Source organism: Gigantopelta aegis, chromosome 4 (genome assembly GCF_016097555.1).
Source record: "Gigantopelta aegis isolate Gae_Host chromosome 4, Gae_host_genome, whole genome shotgun sequence".
In the NCBI taxonomy this organism is placed as follows: Eukaryota; Metazoa; Mollusca; class Gastropoda; order Neomphalida; family Peltospiridae; genus Gigantopelta; species Gigantopelta aegis.
Window position 1 is genome coordinate 38,588,370 of NC_054702.1, and position 13,550 is coordinate 38,601,919.

Genomic DNA, 13,550 nt, shown 5'->3' on the forward strand with positions numbered 1-13,550 from the left:
TCGTACATTACAGTATTACTATTAGGAAATCTTGAACAGTATTCCAATATAGATACGAGATATTATGCCAGAGGCGGATCTAGTGGGACCCCAGGGGCCCGCCCCCACTAAATTTTGCGATAGTTATAATTTTATTATATATTAATTTTCATTTTTTTTTACGATGCCCCTCCAAACCTCCCCCAAAGTTCCCTTGGCATTCCACCTCATGTCCCTGGAGACCCCCTAAATGGATTTTCTGAATCCGCCACAAACAAAACAAACTTTAACTCTAACCCTGACCTATTATCTTGATTTTTTATTTCGTTTAATGACCTTATTATTATTTAATTAACACAATTAAGTAACTGTGGCATAACAAGAGTGGCTGATGCTCGAGAGTAAAAAGAAAAATATTGACGCCCATCAAAAGACCCCCCCCCCCCCCCCCCCCACACACACACACACACACATACAACTCCACTCGCCTTTCACACTCACACTATTTGTCCTTCTAACCTTACTACCACTTGTGTAAATATTTACCTTTGTTTGACACACAACAGGCGATGTATATTTCGTGCTGGGGCGTCGTTAAACATTCACTCATTAATTCATTATAGTTTTACTGCAGTACTACTGTATGAAATATATTACAGTTTTTATCTGATCACGGGGCGGGAGGTATCCCAGTAGCAACAACGCTCGCTTTATGCACGGTCGGTTTGGGATCGATTGGGCTATTTCTCGTTCCAGCCAGTGCACCACGACTGACGACTGGTATATCAAAGGCCGTGGTGTGTGCTATCCTGTCTGTGGGATGGTGCATATAAAAGATCCCTTGCTGCAGGAAAAATGTAGCGGGTTACCTCTAGCTATGTGTGTGAAAGAGAGAGAGAGAGAGGGAGAGACAGACAGACAGACAGACAGCCACAGAAGCAAACGAGTGGGTGGGTAGACATAGGGAAGGGTGTAACTTATCTTCATCCAAGTGCGGATTCGGGTGTGGGGTAGGATTCGGGTGCTGGGTGGGATTCGGGTGCTGGGTGGGATTCGGGTGCGGGGTAGGATTTGGGTGTGGGGTAGGACTCTGGTGTGGGGTAGGACTCGGATGTTGGGGTAGGACCGCCGAACATTTATTTAGAAAATCTTACTTTTCCTAATTATAACGCTTTAATAGTTATTCAATGTTAATTACTACTAATACAATTAATGGTATTAAAATTAATGGCAAAATAAATTAACCCCCCACCCCGCAAACCCCCCCCCCCAAAAAAAAAACAACCACCCACAAAAAAACCACCTCAACACACAAAAAACCCACAAACAACAAACAAACAAACCCCCCAACAAAAACAACAACAAACAAACAAAAACAAACATAAATAAAACGTTTGCATATTTTGGTACAATTTATATCACAGCCACTAATCAACACCCCCCACCCCCACCCCCACCCCACTCCCACTCGAAGATAAACATGTACGGGTTGTGGGGGTTTTATTTTTTGCATACTATAATAATTATAGTAAAGGTTAAAAATATGACTTGTGCCCCCCCCCCCCCCACTATGGAGGCCGTGTCACTCCCCACTAGAGACTGCCCCCCACCCACCCCCTTCCAGATATCGATCCTACTATTTAAGCGTCTGCTGATACCAAGAGCTAGCATGGTTCCCGAAGGGAAACGAGTTGGGCCGAAGTGTTCGCAACGGTAATGAAAACGTCAATAATAGTTTGACGTCACGATGTTACCACAACTACAACTAATGGTCCCAGTCTTTCTGTAAAAGAAAGTAATTTATGAGTTCGAAAATTGGTAAGTTACACCTTATATCTTCATTATGCCTAGTTGATAAATGTTTAAGACAAATGAATTGGTAAGTTACACCTTATATCTTCATTAGGCCTAGTTGATAAATGTTTAAGACAAATGAATTGGTAAATTATATTGTTTAATTATGTGAAAAATTACAATTAATGCTTTGAACTCTAGTATTCTACTGAATATTCCACATAAGCAACCTTTTCTCTCTTTTGGGGGTGGGAGTGGGGGTGGGGGTGTGGTATGGAAAAGCCTCCCCCTCCATTACATGTACTATAGTAAATATGTGTACTATAGTGACTAGTCAACATCGTATAATATACTTTTTTCCTAACCTTGGACTGAGGCACTACTAAACCCAATAGTTCTGCCAGTCTGTAAAGTTCGAACTATAAATTTAAGTTACATAATACTAATATTATTTACTTTATTTTCAATGGCCATTATGGACAATTATATAGCTTTATTGAGAAACAAATGTTACTGAGAGAAATATTTTTATTTAATAGGGAAATAGCTAATTTTTCTTTACATCGACATATGAGAACTGACGAAGAATTGGGCATACGACTGGGACAACTAGCTGGGTGCTATTTAATTTGGGCGCTACCTAGCCTAAATTAAAATAGGAGGAAGGTGTGTGTGTGTGGGGGGGGGGGGGGGGGGGCAGTACCCAAGGAACCAAGGCACAGTCAACAAAAGATCTCCAGGTAGGGAACTTTTGTCTAAAACTGATTTTTTTTTTTTTCGTTTTATTAACTGTCTCCCTTGCAACCTAGCTATGTAGTATGTAGGCTTTGGCTATATTCTAAACTTATTTGTTTTTGTTGTTGATGAACGTTAACTTCGGTTGTCAAATATCTAATGGGCTCACACGGAACTCCTCAGCTTATTCTTCGGGTTATATACCGTTATCGACCGAGGTGTTTCGAATGGCATTCTCTGCAAATTCGCGAACTGACGGAAATATCCGATCCACAGTTGCCGAAGTGAAAGCGAGGCGGTACTGGGAAACCACTGACAAATAAATAAACAATATGGCAGCCGCCATGCATTTTTCGTAACGTGTACCAAAAAAGAGGTTTTCTTTAATTATTGAATGAACTAACACATTCATACTAGTCATGAGTTACATGAGTATTTGGAAGACAAGGCCTCATTGTTTAGTGGACAATCGATTTTCCAGCGATACGAAGTTAACTTGGGCGGGGCCAATAAGCACCACTTTATACGGCGATGCATTGCAGCAGCTCTGTCGCCGTACAGAATATTCCAAACAGAGGTTACACAATCATATGGGTTACTTGGACCCATGTTTAGACCAAGGACCAGATTTCTGGCACGACAATAAGAAGCGTTCATCAGGTATTTAGCTTTCAAAATCATTAAACAAATGGGATATGTTGAAGGTGTTCGGTCACTCGGTCTGTATAGATAGTTTATACTGTGTAGAGCTGGCAGGTGCGGTAGCTTATTAAGATACACTTTACTACTATAATAATTGGGACATGGATGTCCCGGGTCAGGCCACTGGCTATCCAGAGACCAGACCCGGGACAGACATGCTCGAAACTCCAGTGGTATATGAGCATGTTAATAAATATTGGATTGGATTGGGACATGGATGAAAAAAAGCCCATGTTATGAGAATATTGGCCAAATCAGCATTTGAATGGGTTTTTTTTTTGGGGGGGGGGGGGTTGCAATAAAAATATGGCTGAAAGAGTGATCATAACATATTTTTATTTATTCACGACTACTCGAGGATACAGTCTGGCGCCAAAGTAAAAAACACTGTCCGACATACGGTGCCAAGTGAACTATGACAATAAACAAGTCGGGGTCTTGACATCTGTTGTGTGATTTCGTTTTAGAAATCTGATTAGGTCCAGAATATTACTTCGACTTCGACTTCTCACTGCTGCTAATAACTTGGTGACTTGAGCTGATTTTCAGTGAAAAAAATGCTCTTTTCGCCAGCAAAATTAGGGCCTGGAGATAACACTATAACAAAAACACAGAAATGCTGCCTACCACCGATTATTTTTACAGTTAGTATTCATTTAAATATTATATTTCTTTCTTTTTTTCCACAGCTTATAATGTAACTACACCAGATAAGTCTAAAGTATCATGGCACGAACCCAATGTAATGTTTTCTTCTGTGCAGTCCCTGAGCACTGCGGCAGATACAGAATCTATAGCTTCGTCATTATGTAAGTATTTTGGATAGAAATTTGTGCAGGGGTAATGGGGGTTTAGACAATTGGGTGGGCCCAGTGGTGGATCCAGAAAATCAATTTTTTTTGGGGGGGGGGGCCTAGTGACATGAGGTGGAATGCCAAGGGAGGTTTGGAGGGGGATTGTAAAAAAAATGAAAATTAATATATAATAAAATTAAAACTATCGCAAAATTTAGAGGGGGGCCCCCCTAGATCCACCTCTGGGGCCGCTTCACCCATGGCAGTGGCTGACAAATTCTTAAGTTCAAGTTCTGATTTTCACTATTCGATGGGGAAGTATGAGGTTCTCTATAAACAAATAAACATGTCTATATAAATAAATATTTTTTTACACATGTGGGGGTAGCGAAAATAAAATGGTAAATTTTTTGTATACTTGTGAAAAAGTTATTTGGGAGTGATCCCTAAATTAGGGGTGGGGAAAAGCCCTTTTTTCATGGTCTGGGACCGATTCTTGATCTCCAAGACTGATATTATTTTTTTTTTAAACATATGTTTGCTGGTCCCACTTCTGTCATTCTTGTTGGTCCGAAGCATGTGGGCCTAAATAGATATTATATGTATTTATTTAGACTGTTACAAAATTTATGTGATGAAGTTTTTATTATCTTTTGTTTAACTTGACATTTAAATTTTTTAAATTTATATTTTTATTGCTTAATTTGTTGATTTATATCGGTAGAAACTGTCTTATGTAAAGTGCATATATGCATTTTGTAAATGCTTTTTGTATGTGTGTGTGTGTGTGTGCATATGTGAACATTATTTTGTGTTTTAAATGGTGTAATAAACAATTTGTATATTTACAGGTGGTGGTGCCAGCAACTTTTGTTATTTATGTTCAACAATGGAAGAACACGAAAGAAACCATTTACATTCTGTAGGTATTTGGACAGTATCCAATCATAATAGTCTTATTTACTTGCTAGAATACAAAGTGTTTTTTGTTTAAACCTTAAGATTGGTAGGTACTGGGTTCAAGCCTGCTCATGACTCACACCAAGAGCGAGTTTCAATGACTTAGTGGGGAGATGTATGGCCACTATATCGACTTTGTTCTCACTGGGGCGAGACGTAGCCCAGTGGTAAAGTGCTCGCTTGATGCACGGTTGGTTTGGGATCGATCTCCATCAATGGGCCCATTGGGCTTTTTCTCTCTCCAGCCAGTGCACCACGACTGGTACATCAAAGGCCGTGGTATGTGTTACCATGTCTATGGGATGTGCATATAAATGAACCCTTGCTGCTAATTGAAAAGAGTAGCCCATGAAATGGCGACAGCAGGTTTTTCCCTCAATATCTGTGTGGTCCTTAACCATATGTCCGACACCATATAACCGTAAATAAAATGTGTTGAGTGTGTCGTTAAATAAACCATTTTCTTCCTTGTTCTCACTAACAGTTAACCATTAAACCCTGTTATGAACAGACGGCTCTGGCTCTAGATGTAAACTGAGGTGTGTGTGCCCAGGACAGCATACTTGAAAGTTAATTTGGATATAAGCATAGAAATACATTGGAATAAATGAGTGGATGAAAGAAGTTGGTTACAATTTTGGAAATAAAACTTTTTATTTCATGATTTTACAAAAAAAGTTAAGTTTGTGAGAGCACAAGACGTATTTTGTAATGAGCACAGAGAGGTATATCCATATATTGTTATGGTATATACAGTCATGCCAACAAATATTGGTATAGTATTATATTATAGTGATTTCCCTAGAAATTAGGCAAGGCATGGTAGACCAAACACTTTTGGGGCATTTTCGGGGCACTTGTTTTTCATTAAAAATACAATTTTTTAAAATTAAAATAAACATTAATGTAAGTTATGCACTTGCTTTAATAAATGAATGGCAACAGATATAAAAGACATATTTTATTAGTTAATAATACCTTTTTGGGTGTTTTATAAAGACTTTTTTAGAATTAATTACTGAAAAAGGCTTGTTTAATCTCAGGGCAGCATGGCACTGATTGAGGCAAGATGGTGCTAGACTATTGAGGCATGGTGCTGCACCATGCTAAAACAAACTAGGGAAAACACTAATATTACCACAAGCTGGTCTTTTAATAATGTTTTTAAAATGAACATTACTGTAATTTTTAAGGAAATCATCAGCAATTATAGGCCTTGAATTTTGCAAATTAGAGGGCAAGGCAATTTGGTATAGACCAATGGAGATATTTTTTAGGCCTTTATGGCCAGAAAATGGGACAACAAGGAAAACTTCAACAACAGGTGTCTTAATAGAAAACAGCACACATTTAATGTAAAGAAATGTAAAGTTTCATGTTTTCATAATAAAATAACTTTCAGGAGTTGTGTTTGAATATGAAGACTAGGGCCTCCATGAGTACTCAATCACGCGTCGAGTCTAGCAAGACTTGAGTCCGTTCACAGGACTCAAGTACTATGCCAGGAATAGGACTGGATAACATTTTAACGTACCTATATCCAATTAAGGTTCAAGCACCGTGCAAGGAAGAGCATTCTCATTTAATTATAATTTTTGTCATTTTGCCATATGCTTGCAGCCGGTTACATTAGAGGGCTATGAGAATGTCTGCAATGCAATACAATGGCATGATTTGGCATCCATGTTCAGCGCTGGAATTAAGATGCATAATACTATGTTACTTTATTCTTCAGTCTCATTATCATCTACCAGGTACTCATGTCCGGGTTGGGTTTGAGCCTCGAGTACTCGAGTCCAGTATTTTGGACTCGTGGAGGCCCTAATGAAGACCAGTTAGTACCATGTAAAATAAGGCACTGCCAGTTTGGCCATGAGACTATGTTTAATTTTGAGGGCATTGAGGAACGTGATTATGGCAATTTGCTGCATAGCCATCATTAAATTCAAGCCATACAATGATGAACTTTATTCATGACAAAATAAATTTCGTATTTATACTTCACCATTTTTTCTCTTTTTTTTTCTTTTTAGTGTCCTCGAAAAGCATCTATGAGAATGCTGAGAGCTCGGATTGAGTATATAGCACCAAAGCCAAAAGTAAAGAGGAAGATACTGGAGCCGGCTCTCGTCACCGACGTGTCTTACAAAGTGGTGGTCTGGACAGGAGACATGGCCGAGGCCGGGACCAATGCCACTGTGAGTTGATGATGAGAATCAGATGTTTATAGGATATTAAACAAGCTTCCGTTTCATATCATGTTTATGTTCCAAGTGAAATAATTTTCAGTTGTAACGAGCTTTAGTGAGTGCCAATGGAAATTATTTCATAAGGAACAGGGCTAGCCCTGGGTTTCTAGTTTTGTTCACCCCAAAATTCGCTAATCTTCAATTTCTTTCACCAATTTACCAACTACATTTTGGCATTTTAGTCAAAAGATTTTATTTTAATCTCATGCTTTATGATAATAAAGTATATGCTCAGATGTATTTATTATTCAGTTTACATCTTGTATGACATTGTTTTAGGGGGTCTATTTTACATATCTATGGTAAGTACATAATGTTTACATACATATATTTAACGAGTTGTATCATTCAGTATGTGTGCAAAATGCTGGAATGAATGTAGTCCCACAGGACCCAGTTCCCTTTTAGTTTTAATACATTTAAAAAAAAAATATAATGAGATATAAAAATAATTTTAAAGTGACAAAAGGAGTTAATGTCCAATTATGGAACTGTTCAACAATTACATAACGTAAGATCTGACTCTTTTTATTTTTTACCCCTGCCTCCATTATTACGTTTTGTAATTATGACAATACTCACCCCTCTAAAGTTATGTAATAATTGTCTCCCATCCACTTCCTTCTTTTCCTGTCATTCACATTACTTTTACCAACATTATAACATTAGATTATCGGTTCTTATTTTGGCTTGGGAAGTGGCCATGTCTCGATCTCCCAACCCCATGAGAAAACAGTTTTTTGTTTTCCTTTACCGGCCTCGGTGGCGTCGTGGTTAGGCCATCGGTCTACAGGCTGGTAGGTACTGGGTTCGGATCCCAGTCGAGGCATGGGATTTTTAATCCAGATACCGACTCCAAACCCTGAGTGAGTGCTCTGCAAGGCGCAGTGGGTAGGTGTAAACCACTTGCACCGACCAGTGATCCATAACTGGTTCAACAAATGCCATGGTTTGTGCTATCCTGCCTGTGGGAAGCGCAAATAAAAGATCCCTTGCTGCCTGTCATAAAAGAGTAGCCTATGTGGCGACAGCGGGTTTCCTCTAAAAACAGTGTCAGAATGACCATATGTTTAACGTCCAATAGCTGATGATAAGATAAAAAATCAATGTGCTCTAGTTAAAACAAACTTTTTTTTTTTTTTTTTTTATCCTTTCTTTTTCTTTTATGCTTTATATAAAGATAACAATCTAGCCTGGGCCATCCCACTAGAGACTGTGCTAAACCCTCCGGATATTGTTTCTGTGCCACAGGCCCATAAGATATGGGCTTGTATCTTTAATCTCTGGTAATAAATACATGTATACAGAAACAAATATATGAAGACAGGCTGTATATATATACATGTAGTGTAACACACATGGGTGTTCCATTGACTGGTACTAATCATACACCTAGAACCTCCAACCTGGACCCAAACGCCCATGTTCTATGTATGTGCACACCATCAATTTAGAAGGGGCAGCTCCAGAACCAACAACGTATATGAAAGAAATGTTTTACTTAATGACGCACTCAACACATTTTATTTATGGTTATATGGCGTCGGACATATGGTTAAGGACCACACACATATTGAGGGAGGAAACCCACTGTCACCACTTCATGGACTACTCTTTTCGATTAGCAGCAAGGGATCTTTTATATGCCCCATCCCATAGACAGGATAGCACATATCACGGCCTTTGATGTACCAGTCGTGGTGCACTGGCTGGAGCGAGAAATAGCAACTCCAGGTTGGAGATGGTAATGGCGAGCAAATGATGAGCAGATAATCAAATTCAATTCTTAAAGGTGTTCAGGTGTTCAGGTGTTCAGGTGTTCAGGTGTTCTGTTTCTTTTCAGGTGTCTATTGCAATAAAAGGAACCAAAGATTACCTTCCAGACATAAAACTTAACAAAGGCCAAAAAGCAAAGACGTTTTGCTTTGTCCAGGGGTCGAAAGAGACATTTTTTGTAAAAGGTCCAGAATTAGGAGAACTGGAATATTTGACAGTTGAGGTAAGTACGATATATATATGAAGAGTTTCATCGCAAAACGTAATAAGCGCCACTATACACACCCAATCCTAAAAACGTTTTTATTTCAAACCACCATAAACACTACGTCAGTTTCTATGCGATCTGCGATATATCCTCAGACAATCGTATCGCATTTTGCTGAAAACTGAATTTGAACTTGTGTTTGTCTACGTGTGAACAGTGTCTGAGTGGTGTTCGCACAATGGTTTTTAATATGGCACTTTTCGCATTTTACAATGAAACTCTTCATATCTTCACCTGTTAGTCGATTTTGGCTGTAAGTCAAGTTCTTAATTTCCTGAAGTCCTGAAAATTTTAAAATTTTTATCCACTGTTTATAAGTCAATCTAAAAAAAAGGGCCTAAAAATATTAAAGCATTTCTTATTTTCAGCCAATGAGAATCATGAATGGCTAATATGTGTAATATTTGAACAAGAGAAAAATGTTTTAGGAACTCCTGCCTTGAACATCAGTATCCCAAAACTGTTTTAGGAACTCCTGCTTTGAGCATGAATATCCCATTTCCAAGAACATTTTATAGCATCAAAAGATAATACTTATTATCTGTAGTGGTTTACCTTACAGCACAGTATAGTATTTATCAATAGATCACTGCAGTATTCAACATGAAACTGATATATGAAAGCATGCGTCATTTTACAATGTAGCAATGTCAAGGAGGATAACTCTGTTGGGGAGAAACTAAACTGGTTTTCATGCCAAAAGTGATTCCTCATGACTACCCCAGTAAAAAGCAGTCTGAACTACAGTGAAACTCCTCTAAAACGGACACCCTCGGGACCAAGTAAAAAAGACCGGTTTTAAGAGGTATCCAGTTTAGAGAGGTTCTCTTCTGTACATATATTTAAAACGGGGCTGCAAAAAATGTCCAATTTTGAGGGAATTCCAGTTTACAGAGGGTCCGGTTTTGAGAGGTTTCACTGTATTTAAGTGCAAGCTGATTGATTAATATATTTATGAAGCTATCATAGATGTGTCAGTGTGCATATTTTGTACCAAGGATTCTTTGAACACCAATTAATGCTGTATAGTGACCAGATTTCAGAATAAACATGGGCAACAGGTGGTTATAGCATTATCTACAGTTTTGTGATATACGTGATAGGCTCTGGTGTTGAAATGACTATATATTAGACACATATTTTCTTTTCATCTTGACCATCAGTTAGAGGTCAGGCTAAGTGTTTATGAAAAGAGAAAATTATCCCAAGTTTTCTTCAGTCTTGGGTCTCATTACACAGATGTCATCTGCTATTAATATCCATGTTAAATTGCCCAATTTCAAATGAACAGGTAACAACATATACCAGTGCAAACATATTTTATATAAGCATTTATTGTCACTCCAAAATTGAGAACATTTCCTTCCGTCTTAGTTTTTTGCTATATGACCACATCTGGCTGTATAGTACCAGTCCAAACAGGTGGTTCAGGAACTGATTTCAATGCACAATATTACAAAATAACATAGGGGAAATCCAGCCAGAGGACTTGCCATTGAAAAATACAAATTGTTTTAATTCTACCACAATTACTAGAAATAAATATATGAACCACAACATATACATGTCACAATTAGGAACTATAGTGGACCGTGATGAATGAACTCTCACCCGAAAGTGAACTAAGTAGTGAGACCGTAGCAGATCATTACACATGTGCTGGGGTGTCATTACTCAAACATTCCTTTTTTTATCTTTTTTTTACCTGTACAGCATGATGGTCTACAGAAGCGACACAGCTGGTATCTGGAGAAGGTCGAGGTGACCAACTTGAAGACAGACCGGACCTGGGTGTTTGTGTGTAAGAACTGGCTGTCTCTCCACAAGGGAGACTATCGGAAGAAGAGAGATCTGGAGGCCCAGGAGAAAGAGAGGAAATTAAGAGGTAACAAAGTACTACCGTCCTTCCTGTTATTCCAGTTATACAGAGGGCATAACTACATGCCTGCTTATTAATTGTGTATATTCAATAACAGATTTCTTCATACTAAATAATAACAAATTTCTCCATGTAAAATAATAATACATTTCTCCATGTTAAATAATAATAAATTTCTCCATATTAAATAATAAAAACATTCTCCATGTTAAATAATAATACATTTCTTCATGTTAAATAATAATAAATTTCCATATTAAATAATACTAAATTTCTCCATGTTAAATAATAATAAATTTCTTCATGTTAAATAATAACAAATTTCTCCATGTTAAATAATAACAAATTTCTCCATGTTAAATAATAACAAATTTCTCCATGTTAAATAATAATAAATTTCTCCATGTTAAATAATAATAAATTTCTCCATATTAAATAATAATAAATTTTTCCATATTAAATAATAAAAACATTCTCCATGCAGGTCTCACTCTGATGGATCTTGCTTTAGTTGATTTACAGTTTTGAAGTCACTTCATAAAAGATTATTTTAAAAGTGTCAAGAGTTATGCAAAAGATTATTAGCCAAAATTAATGTTGATTATTTTTGTCTGTCTGTTGCCATTCTGGTTACTGACAAAATAAGACATACGCTTATATCTGAATGAATTGTTTTATAACTTTTTGTTATTGTTTACGTTTTAAGTGTGCGACTCAATAAAAAAAAGAATTTAAACTATTAAAAATTCTCTAAATAATCAACTTTCTTCAAGAAGTTCTTCCTTAGTGTGTGTATGAAGGCACCGACATCTACATGTATGTCCCAGTGTCACGGCATCCTAGCATAGCTTTGGAAAAACAGACATTCAGTAACCAACATTAATGTTTTGTGGGGTTTTTTTTATTTTAATTTTTAATGGGATTTTCCCCAATAATTTGTGCCTTGAAGAAGGATTTGTGCCCCAGATACATCGTTGCTTTTATAGAAAGATGGTTGTTCTATAGATCAGGGGTGGGAATTCTCCTCAGATCTTCGCATTTTAATCATCCTTTCCTCCAAAATGTGTTGGATGGCACAGATTTTAACCTAGGATTTCAAGAATTTCCGTGACCCTTCTAGATTACCTCTTTTTTTTACAGTTCACCAATTCCCACCCCTGATAGATACCCTATATTGTATGTTAAATTACTATATTTTGGAGAAAGTTACATGTATGTTGAATATTAAAAACAAAAAACACCATGTAGTTTATAATTTCAGGTAGATACAATACTATAGGATGTACATGTATATCAAAATGAACTTTGAAGAAATAACAGTTAATTTAAAACTGAATATTATTGACTTACTGCATTTAGTTGATGGCTTGTTGGTTTTGTTTTTATAGGTGGAATTCGAGGTAATGTTACCAGCATATCTTGACATATATTTTTAGAAACTTACATATATAATGCATGCTTTAACAGGATTGTTGGATTTTGATTTCTGTTTTGTGTATTGATTGAATCTGATATTTCCATCCTCTTACAGTCTGTAGCATGTCACATCCCTTTTGAGATCCAAGTGGACCCAAAATACATAATTAATTAAAAATTTAACCTTAGATGTTGCAATGAATTTCTTTTTTATAAGGTTTATTTTTGGTACCAAATGCATAGTGTTTGTTTTATATATTGTATGTTGTCATGTTAGTGTTAGTTCTTAAAATAAATTCAGCTAGGATAAAACCAAAACCAAAATTGCTTGCTTTTGTTAATTTTATACATTTAGTTGGCTATATACATATATACATCAGTGTTCGAGATTAACGGTATCCTGATATCCCAGGGATACCAGAATTTAATTTTGGATACCAGACTTCAATAACCCAGTATCCCACTGGGATACCATATAATGTTGGGGTTTTTTAATCCTGTGTTTTTATTTTTCACTGAAACAATGAAAGTCGTCATTTACTGGGGAAGTTAAGTAAATAACAGTATTTTCCAGCTCGTACACAGTCTAATGCTATGGCATAACAATATCTCCCCCAACTCTTACCCAGTCTAATGCTACACTGGAACAATAACGGCATAGCAATAGACTGAGAACTGCTAAGTCGCTATTGTTTTTGTTGGATGTTTCCTCCCTTTAAAGTTTTACACATTCAAATTGATACAGGTAGGTTTATCATTAGTAATGTCAGAAACACTTACAGGCTACTGCTAAATATTAATTTATGTCAGTATTATACAAAAATAGATACAGCAAATCTTTTTGCCAATTCCGTTTGATTGCGGATTTTACGAATTCCACGATTTCGATTGCGACGTAGCAATAGACTGGGAACGAGAACAGTGTAAGTCTGTTACGATGTTGTTTATGAATTTCATTTAAGTGGGATACTAAATTCTCACGTGGGGTACCAGATTTT

The 13,550-nt window shown here is 37.0% G+C and overlaps 1 protein-coding gene across 1 annotated transcript in view; it reads left to right on the forward strand.

Annotated features, from left to right (window-relative positions):
- Positions 1-2,752: 2,752 nt before the first annotated feature.
- Positions 2,753-13,550, forward strand: part of LOC121370513 (lipoxygenase homology domain-containing protein 1-like) — a 38,333-nt gene continuing 27,535 nt past the window's right edge. The window contains exons 1-7 of the mRNA XM_041495796.1: positions 2,753-3,168; positions 3,900-4,019; positions 4,856-4,926; positions 6,998-7,162; positions 9,057-9,212; positions 10,971-11,142; positions 12,525-12,536. Coding sequence (XP_041351730.1) covers positions 2,928-3,168; positions 3,900-4,019; positions 4,856-4,926; positions 6,998-7,162; positions 9,057-9,212; positions 10,971-11,142; positions 12,525-12,536 — 937 coding nt within the window. The 5' untranslated portion in view covers positions 2,753-2,927. The remainder of the gene's footprint in view (positions 3,169-3,899; positions 4,020-4,855; positions 4,927-6,997; positions 7,163-9,056; positions 9,213-10,970; positions 11,143-12,524; positions 12,537-13,550) is intronic.